The sequence below is a fragment of the Nylanderia fulva genome, unplaced genomic scaffold (genome assembly GCF_048542155.1).
Source record: "Nylanderia fulva isolate GAGA-0341 unplaced genomic scaffold, ASM4854215v1 Scaffold7, whole genome shotgun sequence".
NCBI lineage: Eukaryota > Metazoa > Arthropoda > Insecta > Hymenoptera > Formicidae > Nylanderia > Nylanderia fulva.
In genome coordinates this window covers 6,566,981-6,584,222 of record NW_028190807.1, presented here as the reverse complement: position 1 = coordinate 6,584,222, position 17,242 = coordinate 6,566,981, and the positions used below count along the sequence as shown (strand labels likewise).

General features: G+C 28.0%; 1 protein-coding gene across 13 annotated transcripts in view; it reads right to left on the bottom strand.

The window, feature by feature from the left end:
- Positions 1 to 17,242, bottom strand: part of pHCl-1 (pH-sensitive chloride channel 1) — a 55,766-nt gene that overhangs the window by 19,205 nt on the left and 19,319 nt on the right. For 9 of the 13 annotated variants that reach the window (XM_029301351.2, XM_029301355.2, XM_029301356.2 and 6 more), the window contains exons 3-9: positions 13,999 to 14,169; positions 12,658 to 12,746; positions 9,955 to 10,107; positions 4,258 to 4,322; positions 3,772 to 3,992; positions 3,060 to 3,142; positions 2,802 to 2,942 (exon numbers count right to left, since the gene is read on the bottom strand). In XM_029301351.2, the coding sequence (XP_029157184.1) occupies positions 2,802 to 2,942; positions 3,060 to 3,142; positions 3,772 to 3,992; positions 4,258 to 4,322; positions 9,955 to 10,107; positions 12,658 to 12,746; positions 13,999 to 14,159 (913 nt within the window). In that variant the 5' untranslated portion in view covers positions 14,160 to 14,169. The remainder of the gene's footprint in view (positions 1 to 2,801; positions 2,943 to 3,059; positions 3,143 to 3,771; positions 3,993 to 4,257; positions 4,323 to 9,954; positions 10,108 to 12,657; positions 12,747 to 13,998; positions 14,170 to 17,242) is intronic. The other 4 variants (XM_029301358.2, XM_029301364.2, XM_029301366.2 and 1 more) reach the window with 1 other exon arrangement.

The following is a 17,242-nucleotide window of genomic DNA, read 5'->3' as shown; positions in this document are numbered from 1 at the left end:
AACACAATACAGATAATTGCTATATCGCATGCACAAGTGATTCTCTTGTGCGCCTATATATGTATATACATATGTATATGCTAATATATTATTTCGTGCATAATATATATATGCATGAAAGTTTCATTCATATATAAGAGTTTGTATGTATGTACACATTTTTATGTAAGATATAAAAGTTTTATTTTGTCAAAAGTATATATGTATATGAAATATATATGTAGTATATAAAAGTATATATGTATATGAAATATATATATATACTTTTGACAAAATGAAACTTTTATATTTTACATAAAAATATATACATAAAAATTCTTTTAAAAAATTTTAAATGGGCATACTATTTAAATATTAATTTAAAAGTGTTTATTCTTTAAATAAGAGTAATATTATTACGACTGAACTAACATTGTATTCTATATAGGTATATACATATCTATTGATATATATTTTTCGTACATATGTACATATTTGATATGTCTGTTAATGTAATTAAGAAAATGTTTAACGATTCATAAAAAATTTATGAAGATAGCAAATCTTGTTCAAAAGAACTGAATATTTAAAAAATTGTTTTTTTTATTTAAGAAAAAAAACAGGAAAGAGAAATAAAAACGCGATATTGAAAAACAGCTGCGCATTTAAAGCATTAATAAATTAAGCATTTTACTACAAAAAAAATATGGACTATGCTGTCAAATAGTAGGCATGCGTGCATTTCTCTTTTTTCATTATAGTATACTCTATACATAAACATCGCCAACAACATTAATCATTTTCCGAAAATTGTGATTAAATTAAATATGAAAAACAGTAATGAAAATAAATTCAAAATTAATTTTGTTTAGTTTGCCGTTAGAAAAGATTGATATATAAATTTATACGATAATATATTATTTTATTGATATTTATATTTTATATTTAAATTATTAACAATTTAAAAATTTAAAGGAATAAATTTTGACAGAAATAAAAAAAACAAAATGACAAATAATGGTTTTATAATAAATTTTATACCTGCAATTTATGAATTTAGGAAGAAAACAAATAAATGATTTAAAGATATTTTTATGGTAAATATTTGTTAAATTTATAGATAAGAAAGTGTTGCGAATAAAGACGATCATAGGTTTCTTCATGAATGTTGAGTAAAAATTTGAAGATAATTTAGATCAACAAATCATGATCTGATCGTCAAATGCAATATCGTCTTACATATATACATATATATAAAATAAAATTTATTTTTGAGATAATCATTGAAAGAATAAACTTATAAAAAGGCCACGTTTCAATAAAATTAGAACATTTTATATAAGAATTTCTGCAATAAAAACAGATTACAGAAAAATGGAAAGATGGTATAAAAGAAATAAAATTTTTCCAAAACACGAACGGAGAGAAACGAGCGCATTAAGAGTCAGGCGCGGTAAACAAAACGCAGTCTTTATCTTCTAATAAGATTTATTGATTAGTTATAAATACCGTACGTTTTGCAATATCTGAATTAGACCATTATCAGCAATTATTGAACAATATATAAGACGTGAAAAAAAATTAATTTTACATGTATAAAAATACATGCATGAATCAATTAAAGAATGTATGCTCTTCCGTGACTTCAGCGAGGTTTCTACGACGAATGATCGCAATAATGCCTGAGGAAAAAAGTTATCTGGCAGTGATTGCTCAATGTAGAAACATTATACGAGTACAATGCCCGAATTCGGGTTATCGCGTGAGCTAGAAAGCGTCGATTATTAAAGGGATAATTCTTTTGAGCCGGACTTTTTTTTAAATAAGAAGATGACTCAGCACACGTAGACATGGAAAGTCACAAAAGTAAGAAACCCAACTATCAGTTAATTAAATGTAAATATTGAATATTGATCGCATAACATTTACAATCTAAAATAAACATAAGCACCGCCAAGTTTTTTATGAATTGAAATGACGTTAATAACGAGTGACAAATTTAAACTTTAAGCAAATTCCCTACCAACGTGAAATAAACGCGGAAGACTTTTCATGTCACTCTGGAGGTTTAAACTGTTTTTTTGTCTCTTAACGAATATCATCTCCAACATCAGGGAAAAGCTCCATTTAATATTTCTATCTCTTTCCATGCGAACTTCTAGTTAGTCAGCTTGTAGTCTGCAATGATAACGCTGTGTTGTATTTCTGTTAAATGTGATTGCGGTGCTTTCAAAAGTCTATTTATCTGTCTGACATAAAAGCAGTTTCTATAGGGAATCTTACTACGTTGCTGCGCAATTCATTTGGCAGAATATCTTTATGTACATGGATAAAATGTTATAATTTATCCATATATGATATTTATGTATGCATTTATATTTATTATTCTAGAAAGATAGTAAACCACAGACTTGAATTTTTCTGAAAATATCGGAACGTACGGAATGTTGAAATAAGTCAGGTGTTGAATATTTTCATTGCTATCTGAATTAGACATGCTTTGATCAAAGACCAAAACGTACGATATTTATATAATTGATCAATAAATTTTTATTAGACGACAAATAATTCGCGTCTTGTTCACTGCACCTGGCTCTTAATTATTTCGTTTCCTCGTTTGTATTTTATCCAATACCAGAATCTTTGACTTTATTCTTTTTTTAATTTTAATAATTCACAATGGATATATAAGAATATGAACAAACATATTATTTTCATAAAGTGAATTTCAGAAACATTCTTGAAAATTATGCGCGTATCATCTTAAATCACATTCTTTTCCTAAATGGATTAATAAAACATGCAATTGATTTTTTACTTACCTCTCCAGCTCACTTTGATCGGACATGTGATTGTCTGATTCTTAATGAGATATGCATTTAGTGACGTTAGGCTTGGACTTTTTCGTAACGTACCCTCGTCGTTTTTCCATACATACGTAATTGCTGTCTGTTCGTAAGATACTAGAAGATAAGAATAGATTTTAATAATTTTCTCATGCATTGCATGTGTTGGGAAAATCGTGTTTTTTTTATATTGCTTCTACTTAAAAGTTATTCTACTCCAAACGTGATACTTACTGCTCTCGATCGCGAATGAACACAATGGGTCGTCAAAGGGGAAGATATTAAGTCTACCCTGGCAGGATAGGATAAGATGACGCCTATAAATTAACAGTAATTTATTTACGTAAATATAAGGGGAATAAAAAATGATTATTCAATATTTTCTAGTTATTCGCAAGAAATTCTAAAACAAAATTTGTTTCTAAAAGTGTTTGCAATAATGTTAAATATTTATAAAAGCTAACACTTTATGGATCATTATTATTTTGAGATATATTATTTTGCAAAATAAAATCCTGAATAATTTGTACTTTAAATTATATGAGTCTTGCTTCTGATTCTGTGAGATATCATTTTTTTTATATTTATTACTCTACATATTCTTTTTAATGAATCTTACACTAATAACTTTAATATTGACAGTAATATAGGTGTGTGTATATGTTGAACCGGTATGACTCTCAGTAACTTTTTTTAGTCTCTTAGTAAAGATATATATTTTTAAATAAATGTAAAAAGTAATAGAGTAGCAAAAGTAAGAAAGTAATTAAACGTGATATATCTCAATAATCAGAAGCACTTCTCATATAGTTTAGACTGTGAATTATCAATTATTGAATCAATATTTATTTATTATTTTGCAGATAACATTATTATGTATCTAAGATATATTTTCTATTTTTATAAAATAAAATTTTTATATTAAATATATTGGTATTATATGTACCGCATAAGGTAGTTGACAGTGCCGTTGCGATATATCCGCAGGGCAAAGTGAACGGGAATGATAGGGTCCTTGAAATCTCCATGCATTATAAAATATGTATCCGGTAACCAGATATTTTCGTAATGGTGAATCGCATTTAAAAATTCGAATCTGGATTTGTTACTATAACGTAATCGTGGATCGTACCATTGTTGTTGTAGCAAGAATTCCACCTCGTATTTCTGTAAAAGCAAGATGGCAATATCCTAATCGATTGAATCTTAATTTATGACTACCTATATATGAAGATCCATAAAAAATTTACAACTACAATTGTAGCTGTATATAGATTTGTCGATTATATATATATATATATATATATATATATATATATATATATAAATATATATATATACGTATATAAGAAAGAGAGTGTTACATTTATTTTTCTTCTAATTAACTAAAGCAAACATATCTAATTAACTAGAGAAATCATAATTATATTACCAGACTGGATTCGTCTGGAGAAGCTAAGCTTAACAGCAGCACGCTCACGTTTACAGTCAATATTCCTGAAACAGTAAACAAATAAGACTTTAGTTTTTACATTTTGTATTATCCGATCGATCATATATTAAATTATAAACTTGTTAATATTTGCTCCTTTAAAATAATATAAATGTTTTTTGCATTTGAACAATTTTATATATACATATATGTATGTATACATATATATATATATATATATATATATATATATATATAAAATTAACGTCAATGTATAAAAGAAAAAATATGAGAGCGTCAGTATTTTACATTACGATAAAAACATTCAGCAATGCTACATACAACTCATACTACGATAACTAAAATCTTTTCTGGCAAATTGCTCTATCAGTAAAATACTGTTACGAAATACATTTAACAAAGTTTATATTTTTTATAATTATATATAAGAAAATAACTTAAAATAATTTATAATTCGCGAGTTGTATCAAAAAATTAATACATGATAGATCGATCGGTGTAGAATTGTTTCATTGTATGGAAATTCTTGGATGCAATTTTCATACAATTGTAAATATGAAATATAATATTGCATGAAAATATATTAGATCTATGTTTTTATTATATTAACATAAGCTGATGCTGTTTAGGAATATGCTGAAAGCTATCTTCTAGCCATGCTGTGCACATGCTGCTATTTACTTGGGAAAAAGCTTGAAGTCGTGGTTAGGACTCGGATTGGTTTTATCTTAAAATGGTTATTGTTGGTTAGAAAATCCCGTTAGGATGTATAAAGTCTCTTTCAATTTAAAATTTTGCTCAAGAAGACATTTTGCGCATTTGCTTAAGAAGACATTGCAACGAGTGCTCTAGTTTGCATAATATATGTATATTGCAAAGAAACGATCAACAATACCATCTGATTATTAATCATTGCTATCACCTATACATAAAATATACTTGCGAACATTGTACCTTACTAAAAAAAATTGTGTATATCTCTAGATTATTACACCAACACAATCTTTAAAAACTCACATAACAATTATACTACTATACATTATGATACTACATTATCATATAAAAAAAAACTGTATAACGCTAGACAAACATTTCATTAGTTAAAATAAAAAAATAAACAACGATTTTTTAGTACGCAAAAGGGCGTTATTATCTACTATAGCACATATTTCACTTAGAAACTAAGAATGTGTTTTCGGATAATTTTGTCCCTAGTACATCCTCACACAAATGTTTCAATCTCTCAAGGACTCGAGTCCCAACCAGCGAGCCGACCGTCGTCACATGTAAATAATTAAGACAAATTTCTTTATTGCGAGAAGTAAAAACAATAGAATTGGGTTAAAAGCTATAAGATATACATATCCTCGCTAAAATTTGTGTCCATAGTTATTTTAATATCCAATTTTTGCAAAGAAAAAAACACATCAAGTTTTCATCAATCTAAAATTTGTATATTAAAAAAGGACATTTTTGCACAAATTTCTATAATTCTTTATTATTTTATAATTCCAATCTTGATTTATTACCAACCCTATTTATATTACACATGGGACGGTCACATTAATCACATAATATGTGTATATAAATAATGAATTTAAAAGAACATCGATGCATGTTGCCAATGCATGAACACGTCGGCGTCGGTTCTTGATAAGAATATATTATACATGACGAAGTGAGCATTAATAGGTCGATGCATCGAGCACGAAAATCAAGCTAACTTAACTGGAATGTAGATTCTGCGATTGGCGACCAACTCTCATGCCGCGCCATAATACGATCGATTCTAACACGCTACGTTTGTGGTAGATGGAAACAGCGTGTTGCGTCACGTAATACTTTATTTCAAATATATTGAATCCCGTTTCTCGTTATTCTTATTGTTAAATGCGTCTCTTGTTTTTGTAATTCAATTATATCGAAATATCTTTTCACGAAAATTAATTTTCATAAAGAATTGATTTGAAACGATGTTGAACCCGCTATTAAATATATATATATAGCGCCTAAATGTCTGAGAAATTCACAATCGGGCATTATTGAAATAATTTAGCATTCTTGCTCATCAAGATAATTATTTAACTTATACTGTAAGTGAAATAATTTCAGACTCTCGTATACATAATTACATCATACTAAATATTTTACGTATTAAATGTTTTAATAGCTTTCTTATAAATAAAATAGAGTCGAAAATTAATGTTGAAATGTCAAAATTACAATAATTTTTTACTGGTAGACCAATAATATCACATAACATTTTTGCAGGCTCATGCATGATCAAGTATAACTGCATTTACACACATATTGAGAAACTGTTTGTTGATTTTTACAAGAGTTAGCTAATATTGATTTTTACTGTATATTTAATTTTGTTTTATTGTTCTTTACTCGTGTAAAAGGTACGGAGATCAAAAAAAAGAAAGTTCAGCTTTGTAGTAAAAATCAATATATATATCAATGAGTTTTGAAAATTAAATAACAATAACAAATTTCATTACATATATAAATGTAGTTATGGCTTTAAGTGCAGTTTTATATGCAATATTATTGGCTACTTATAAGCTTATAATTTAATTTATAATTTAATTATTGCGCTTTAACATTTGTTATATTTGAATTTTTTACTCTATTTTAATTTTAGAATACGCTATTAAAATATTGTATGATTGTAAAACATCTTGTTTGTATACGTGTACATGTGTATATGTATAAAAGCGTTACTAATTATGCATAGAAGATTACATCTCACGAATAATCCTCTCTTTGAGAGAAATTTTTTCATATATTATAAATAATTAAATTTTCAGTTACGTGTAAAATAAATTACATGAAAAATTTTTCTGATTTCTAAAATATACATATCACTTTAAAATATATTTTATTTTTAATTATATTCAATCTTTGTTGACATTTTTTATAACGTGTAACGAATTCAGCAATTACTTTTATCATTACTTTTTGAACCTTTTTGTGGCATAATTTTCACTTAAGTAAATATACAAACAAAGTTACATACAAGCGTTAAGTTCTTTGAAAAAGTATACATAATCTTAAATAAAATTTAACATTTATTTTAAATCAGATTATGTTTGTATACATTTTTTTGCACGTTAAAATTACTTTACTTCATAAATTAAAGCGCCATTATTACGCCAAGAATTTAAAATGATATAAAGTTAAAGATACAAAAAGTAACAATTGGCTATAATGATGAATAAAGAAGAAATTAAGAAAATACTTTCTTTTATTTATATTTATAGAAGCTTAAAAAATTGTCTACAAAATAAAATAAGTTTTTTTAAATAATGATATTAATATCCAAATTATTATTAAGATTATTATACATTTCATATTATCATTTAATAATATCAATATCAAAATAATTAGTTTATTATTATATTTGAATATAAATAAACATTTAACAAATATTTATATGTCATTTATGTGTGTTTTATACTATATATTTGGTCTTATAATGAAAATTAAAGGTAATGAAAATTGTAACGATTTGTTACTTTTTAAATAATAGTAACGGGTTACTTTTCAAAATCGGTAATAAGTAAATGTTAACAAGTTACTTTTATGAAGTAATTTGCTAATGCGTGTAATATATTTATGTCAAGAATATACTTTATTTCTGTTAGTTCGTTAAAAGCTTTTTACATGCGAGTACACGAATTTCTAAGCTATATTAAAATCTTGATAAAAATGAATTAATAGTCTTATTAAAAAGTCATTCATTATCAAAAAGTAATTTATAAAAATATTAAATTAAATATTGTATTTACGATATGGAGCAATAAATTTATTCATTTTTTTTTTATTTTTTAGAAACCAGAAAAATCCGCCATGTAATTCAAAGTGTATGTGATTCTGTTCTCTATGATATATATAAAAATAAAAATAATCAAAGTAAGTAATGAACTGTACGTAATCTTTTATACATATTTAACAAAGCATTTTCATAAGAAAGTTTATTTTTATATTTTTTTAATAAGAGCAAAAGAAAGTTTTTTATTCGAATATATCTTATTTATGTAAAAAATGAAATGTGAATGAAGTATGTCTAAGCATATTTTGAAATCAGGAAACATGTAATGAGTGAAGAAACGATTTATGATGATTACAAATGAAAGGAAAGATCCGCTGCCATAATTAAACATATACATCACAAATCATCACAGTCCCACAGACGAGCTTGTAGTATCAATCATGTATATCTCTTTTTTTACCAAAGATTTTGCAATTAAACATCGAATCACATCATCATTCCTTGATCGTTCGCCATTGTATTGCATGTCAATGCCTTATTTGTTTATCCTTTTGTGCATGTATATATGAGTACAGATATGTATATGAATACATCTGCTAAAATGCTAAAACTATATGGCAAAGATTTAAGTCAACAATATATTTATCAATATGACTAATGCATTCGAAATTAGATATTGATACTTTGATGGTATTTTTATGAAATTTCTCGCTTTAATTGAATTAAAACAATTTTTACTTTCTATAAAAATTTATTAATCTTTAATAACTGGGTAAATTTTTTTATTGTTGATATTTCTTTTAAGTTATTCATTTAGAATTTATATATATATATATGTGTCAAAGTAGTTAGAAAAAAATTAAGACCAATTGCAAAAATCGGTTTTGCGGTTGCTAAAATTTAATAAATTTTGAACATAATAAATTAAATATGTATTATGTAAAAATTTATAAGTGATCTAAAATTAAATTCTCTGATCAAAATTTAGTAAAATTTAAAACAAAATTTCTACAAGAATATACTTATAACATCCTTCGAAAAGTAAATCACAATGTGTAATTTATTAATAAATAAATATATTTTGGTGTATGCATATGTATATTATATACGAAAGATATTTGTATGTATACTACCGGCCTATGAATTCTCGTGCCAAAGGTCGATATATACATACACACGCCCTATTCAGTACTTAACTAATATCAGTAGTTCAACCGATTAGTTATCAATTAATAATCAAGTCTGCTATAGTTGACTATAGTTACAATAATGCTATGATTTCTTAAAGTGTCTTCATTATTTTTGGTTAGCGCAAATGGCTTTCATCATCACTTGATTACTATATCATATTAAAATGTATTGTAGAATCAATATTTTATTCAACACTATATATATATATATATATATATATATATATATATATATATATATAAAGATATGGATACAGCAATCAGAAAAATGATGTACCAAATTAGAAAACATAACGTTACTTTTTCCTTTAAATTTTAGCTCTTAAAACTTTATTCTTCGAATTTAATATTCGAACTATTAACAAAATTTAATTTATGAAAATTTAATTACATTTTGTTGTATGCATAAAATGATTATTATCAATTATCATATTCAAATAGAAGAATATGCACTAATATATGAACATTTTTTTTTTTTGTAAAAAATAATATTTTCTTATTATTTCCCTCACGAGTCAAGTTATATATACATTTATATTTAAAGTTTCAATAATATGATAAATTGTTTAAATGTAACCGAAAATCGAGTTAGTACTGAATAAGTCGCGTAGATTAATTTAAATTGATTAAGAGATCGTAATATTAGTGAATTATCTTCAATGTAGATGACCTTAGATAGTAACAAGAAATAAAATTTAAAGGACGGACCGCGAAGGTGAGTGCGAAGGTATTGGTGCGACGTATAGTGGTTTTTGTTCTGGTTCTTGTTCTGGTTCTGGAGGTCGTTAGAGAAGATCGACGACTGGTTTGTCAAGCCGGTAGTGTCACCAGGCCATCTCATTCCACAGCAGAAATCAGCATCTGTAACACCCAACAGCCCTTGCGCACGTCTTATCCTCACTTTGTGTATTCTTCGTCTATTCCATTTAAACCGTATGGTTTCAAGGAAGTCGCATAAGATAACCGATATTTGTCTTCTCTATTTATATAGTGTTTACGGTTGGATATTGATCTATACAGCTTATATTTTTGGTAATTCAGTGTAGAGAAGAATTATAGCTTATAAAATTTCAAGCTACATGTATCTTTAGTCCATTTCTTCCATCATGTATGCTCTTAATTAATATGTTATTGTGATGCATTTGATAGGTATTAGGTACGATCATGCGATACCGTTTATGGGAAACAGTGTTCTTAAAAGAGTAATGAGAATTGTGTAAGTTTTCCAGTGTATATGTTTCTATGACACCAAACAACCCTCGCCCACGTCCCATCCTTTTTCTCAAGTCTAATTCTTTATGAATTTTTTAAAAAATTGTAATTGGTATCGTGTTATTCTGAAATCATTGTCTATGTATCCAACAGAATTTTTATTATTTATAAATTATATATACAGATACACCACGCAAAGAGAGCTTTGCAAATCGAGGGCACTCCACGAAAGAATCAATAATCTGTGTCATGCGATGTGTATGAAGCCGTTCCACTGATGAAGTCTGAATAATGCAATCTTCGTAGTTGAAGTGCACTTTGCTTCTTGGATACATCCTCAAGCGACAATTCGACTCATGCAGCATTTGTAGCTCGACTTATTTTTTTCCGCATTAAATCTTGATGTATTGATATTATATTCATATGACGCACAATTAATATAAAACTACAGAATTCTTCGTATTCTTGTAGCCGTTAAATGCAATGTGTAATGTTGAGAAAATTAAAATTTTATTTCTCAGAAGAAGTAAAGCAGAGCGAGAAACTTGAGCAAATTAGTGAAATAGAAAATTTCATCAACGCGTTTAAACATAAATTACATGTATGTTGTTCTGTTTGTGAGTAAAATTATTTCGTTTGTGACGGTAAATAATCTATTCCTTAAACTTGCTTAAGTGCCGAAATTAGAAGCTAATTAATAATAGATTACTGGAATCTTGCTTCGCATATTGCAATGTATAACGGCGCTAGATACACGTGTCGCTCTTTAGCAGATGTTAATAATTAGCTGCTGATAACTATTCTCGCACACATAAACGCAATTAAAAACTTGGACATTCCAGCTCTATGAAGGAAAGGGAGATGGGAAGGAGGAAAAGAAAGGGAGAAAGAAAGGAAAAGGGAGAGAGAAAGAGAAAGAAGAAAGAAAAAGAGATTATTATCTTTATAGCGTTTTCAATCAAACCGCGAACCTATTCATTTATGTGAATATGAATCATGATATTGAAGGATGGTATTATTATTCTGATGGATTAGTCAAATTGATGCACCCCCCATGCAATGATAAAATTCTTTAAATTTTAATGTCTTTAATTTAAATTAAGGTTACGACAGATAGAAAGCAGAAAAACTTTAAATCACAAAAAAATTGATGTAAATTTATGTAATAATTTCTCTAATAATTATTTCTAATTAACAAAAAATGAGTTATTAAGATCCGAGCACGGTTCGTGAAGCATAAATTTTTTTTCTCTAATGAATATACATATTGATTAATTCTATAAATATACGTTTCGGTCCCTGGATTGGATTATCAGCATGTGTATTCGGGCAACGAACTAATAAGTGTGACGCAATACTTCCGAGCAACACCGAACAAATATTTTTCAACGGGAATAATTGGGGGAGAATTATCGCTCTGAAATCATTCAGGATGGTGTAAACTCTTTAGTTTAATTTAATCCTGAGACCGAAATATATATTTATAGAATTAATCAAATAGATATTTATCAGAAAAAAAAATATTTACACTTCACTAATCGCGCCTGGCTTTTAACAGCTCATTTCCCATTACTTAGATATTTAATATCAGAGCCTCAGACTTTATTTTTTAAATTCTCACAATATTCAGAAATTGAAGAATCCTGTATCTAATACTTTCTTATTTTTTTTTATAAGACAGAAAAAGCTACAAAATAAAAAATATCGTAGACAGTTTGCTATTATAAAACACTTATCGTTCAATTAGAGAAATCAATAGAAAAAGCCGATGTTGGATAAAATTTGTCGAAGAGCGAACCAATTTAAAACTGATGAATGAAACGTTCTATAATTTTGAAAGTTGCAAACACTTTTCCTATATGAACACGCAAAATCCAAATGAAAGAGAAGAAAAATTCGTTGAGTTGCTCGAACAAATTTCTCGTTTGAATCGCGGCCTCGCTTTTTCGATCGCATATGGATCTTACTTTTGTCTCTCCTATCAAACGTCACATTATTCTTGATCTTTTCCGAGAACAAATTCATTTACATAGAATACCCTTACAATGAAGGGTGAGCAGTGAGCTGTGGTTGTGTGGTGCTATGTGGTGGTAGCGGTGCCGATGATGTTCGAAGGTGCTCTGGATGGTCGAGGGTCATTGGATACAGGGTAGGTTGTAGTCGCCTTGATGGGGCAGTAGGATGGGGGCCTCAGTGTACCTTCGACCGGGGGTAGAAGCCGCTTGTCGTAACGCGTCGACAGCAACAAGTTGTCCAGAATCTCCTTGTCCGACTTGCCCTCTTCGAAGCTGTAACACAACGCACTGTGGGTGCATCCGGAAGAAACATGACGGGCTCATGGGTTCGTAGAGTGAGGTTTCGCGCGAACTTCCAGCAGACTTCCCTATCTCGATACTTCGAAGATTGTCTCGGATATAATCATTTTTGATCAAAATAATAAAATTAACTCATTGAATTTTAATGGAAAAAAAAGAGCGATAACCCTCATAAAATTAAAAGCATCAATCTTCGAAATAGCCGAGGTTGATGTTATATTAAAGTTTCATTTAACGTTCTAAATATATGAAACATATATCGCATTCGTTTGAAATGTATATATGTATGTATATACATAATATAATTCTACCGATTTACTAAAAACAGACGCAACTGTCTAAAGCACTAAACGGCATCTAATTTCACTGTGTTACACTGTAAGATACTACCAGAGAACTTGTAAACTCACCACTGGTCTACGTATGCTAATACATTCGATGCAATAATACGATCGAAACATTCGTATACTGATACTTGATTTTTTTCATCATCAGTTATTAATCGCGCAATGACATAAAACTGATCATTCTATTTTTCCAATTCTATACAGTTCTACATGCAGAAAAATCGTCGTAATTCTCATCTCGCTCTCTTCGATTAAGATTCCGACGAATAACAGAACGAATTTGTCAAGTAATCAATTATAGACATTTATGTATAAGAGCGCTCTAAAATAAGTAAGTAAGAAAGAAAGAAGTATATTTATCAATTGTGCATATTGTGCCAATAATTATGTATGTTGCGCATTTTTTTGCGAAATTATAGCTTTAAATCACAATTGAAGAGTACAAATGAAAATTATAGTAAATCAGTTTTTACGACGAAAAAATGAGAAAACCACTAAATTATATTTTTCAGTTTTGTTGCGGTTATAAAAATAAGATTATTTTTATGAGATATTATTTATCATTTATAGTATCACTGCAACTGAAATCATCGACAAAATAGAAAACATAAAAATTGATTTCAATATATATGCGTCAATTACTGTTAATAATACTATCTTCTTTCCTCTTCAAGAATTTAAATGTGAATGATCTACGGCAATAATCGGACTTAGCTTCTCGTCATTTTCTCATCGCGCCCTTATAGAATATTATTATTCTATTATTTTTCTTTCTTAGATTTCTTGTTAGAGAATTTATAAAAGTAAATTGCTTGACGGCCGAGAAGCTAAGACGCGATTCATATATATATAGCAATTATTTTGTGTGCAATACGTACATGTCTTCGGCACGCGTAAGAGTGACGAGAGTAAAAGCAAGTGTGAGGATACAGAGGAAAGTGAAGATGAGGGAGCTCGCGAGGGAGGTAAGAGACAGCGAAAGGATGGACGAGAGGCGGCCGCCACCACCCGCACACCGCCCTAGCGCCACCCAACCCATTCTATGTCATCTGGAACAAAAAAATATTTTGTTGTCATATATATTTATATATATAAAATATTAAAATATATTTAATATTATTAATATACATATTATTATTATATTTAATATTAAGTATATTTAATATATATATATATATATATAATAATATTATTAATATACATATTTATGTATTATATTTATATTTAATATATTTAATATAATTATATATAATATAATTATTCAATATACATATTGATTATTATATTTAATATTTAAGATATTTAATATCTAGATATATATATATATATACTATCTGAATATTAAAATATAATTTAATTATTATTAATATACATATTTTATTATTAATATATTTAATATTAATATATTTAATATTTATATTCAATATATTAATATATTTATTAATAATAGAGAAATTAATATTTTTAATATTAAAAAATATATTAACTATTTATGTAAATTGTAAATACTAATATGGGGTTAGTTTCTTAAAGGGGTGATAAACAGAGGGAATTGTCGCGGTCTCAGAGGTATATGACGTAATGCAGGATAGAAATCCGTGCACGGATCGTTAATAGTATAGTATGATCGCAAGAACGATGGAATAATGTTTTCTATTGTTTAAAAAAACTCTCGATCCTCTTATATTTTTCCTTCTCATCGCATATAGGAGAGAATATTTGCTGATATGTTTTGTAATAATCTATATAATTTTATGAACTATGTGTCGGTCATTGAGTTGTGTTTGACAATGTAATGAGGTAAGATAAGATAATAAACGGCAATGTTTGCCGATATATCTTTCTTGCTCAAACTCTATTTGCACGTCTACGGTGACATTTTTGACGGACTTGTTTTACCACAAGCATTCAATGACCGTAATATAGAAACTTGGCAGTGGTAAATAGCGTTTCATTATTATCGCATCTGTAATAATCTTGTGGGACATAGTCCTCGTACCTGGCATCAAGGATCGATAAGAAATTGCACAGAACAAATATGTGGAAAAAGATCAAGAAAATTCAAATCTTTTATAAGGAAATGCTTCATTTAATTAATGTTTTTGCAAACTTTGAAAATTATTCGGAAACTGTCGAAATGCGGTGGATATCTAGTAGTCATAAATAGTACAAAATATATAGCTATATAAATTAAAATCATTATTTTTTGCTCATTATAATACTTGTTCTTTCAAAACCAAAAAACATTTTTCACTAGCATTTTTTCATATCATTAAAAATATAACTGCAACTAAATATTGAGATACTCAAATTAGATGAATAGCCTGCGTATAAACACACACATCCTTTTTTGCTATTTGAATTTTAGATTAACTACTGTGATTAAATAATCTTAAAATGGAAAAAGAGGAAAAAATGTTTACGTAAATAAATGAAATATTTTGACCTACATATGCTGAACAAATTTCTCTGTCAGCATACTGCACCAATCGAAAGTGTTTTAATAGCAATATATTAACATTATGCAGAAAGAAGAGAGGAAAAGATAGTATCGCGAACAGTAGTAGTGAGCAACGGCATGGCAGTCAGACAAACGTCCATGCTAGTAGAAATGCTACCAACAGCGTACAGCTGATGTCGTCCGATCAATACGGAACGTTGCGGTACCAGATGCTATAGATATGTCACGTGGCACCAACCCGTTCCATTCTGAAAGTCCGCGTGCGATTCATTTTCCTACCACAATCTCCTCACGCTTTGCGATCTCACAAATCTTATCTTATCCCCACACTCTCGTATCATCGTCCGCATTACGTGCATAATCGTGTGACACCTCGTAGAATCGAGACTCTCTATCTATAATAACGTACCTCTTATGTATTATTTCGCATTAGGTCAAATTACTATCAAAGAGTATACTTCATTTGTTTACGACATTAATCTTTATTCGAAAATATCTTAACTGACATAAAACTCTGAAAGACGCTTGTAAAATGTTTGAAGACAGTTAAGAGAGATCGAAGTATCCGTCTTAAATATTTTATATAAATATACGTTTCTTTAAATATCTGTTTTTAATGTTGTATAATATTGTGCGATTAATATTATTAACGTAAAATTAATATTGAGGTGATGAAAAGAAACTGTGTAAATTTGTTCGACCAATTTCACAGGTACTATTATTATTTTAATTTCCCATTTGGGAGTGAGGAAACTTCATTGTAACAGATGTTTGCTAACTCGACGTAACTTATCAACAATGTCAAGAAATTTGACCGTTCTCGAGCATAGTCGTTCGTGAGGTCTCTACGAGATTAATTGTAAGAGAAAGACTTTGTCGGTGCTATTTAATCATATCGCGACACGGGTCATATTAGCAAAATTATACGCAGACTCACGCGAAATGAAAGAACGAGGGGTAGAAATAAATGAGAAACAAGATTGCACGCGGATAATACGGTATAATTAATGAAGAAACAAATATTGTCGAACAGAATGAACTAGGATAAATAAAGACAAATAACTGAAATTGCGAGATTGCAGAAAGATGAATAATCGCAAAAGTACATAAATTATTATTAGTGATCATTCATAATTATTAATAATCAAATATTTATGCGAGACTTTTTAGAGCGACATAATCGCAAAAATAGATAAAATGTTTCAATTTTAAAGTTTCACAATTAATCATTTACCTTCATTTATTCCAATAATATCGTTCGATAATTTGTCACAACTTGTCTCACTACTTATAACAATATCAATTTTAAACATTTAATAAAAACTTTTAATATCTTTATTTACCAAGAAAGCTATACAGTCTTTTTTTAAATATAAATTCTTATTTAGAAAACTTTTTAAAAAGAACTTTTAATCTTTTTTTATAGGAAAACAACTTTTTAAAACCGTCACAAACTGCTAGCAGCATCTTTTAATCTTTTTTTTTTTAAGAAACAAATTCTTAAAGCCATCATAAATTACTAGTAGTAAACTTACACAGTAGTAATTAAAAATTATTATTCCGCATGTTAAAAAATCTTTGTCAAGTGTGTTAATGTTTCAGATATATTTATAAAATAATAAAATTGTATAAAAACTATCTTTACTAATTTGCAGGAATCG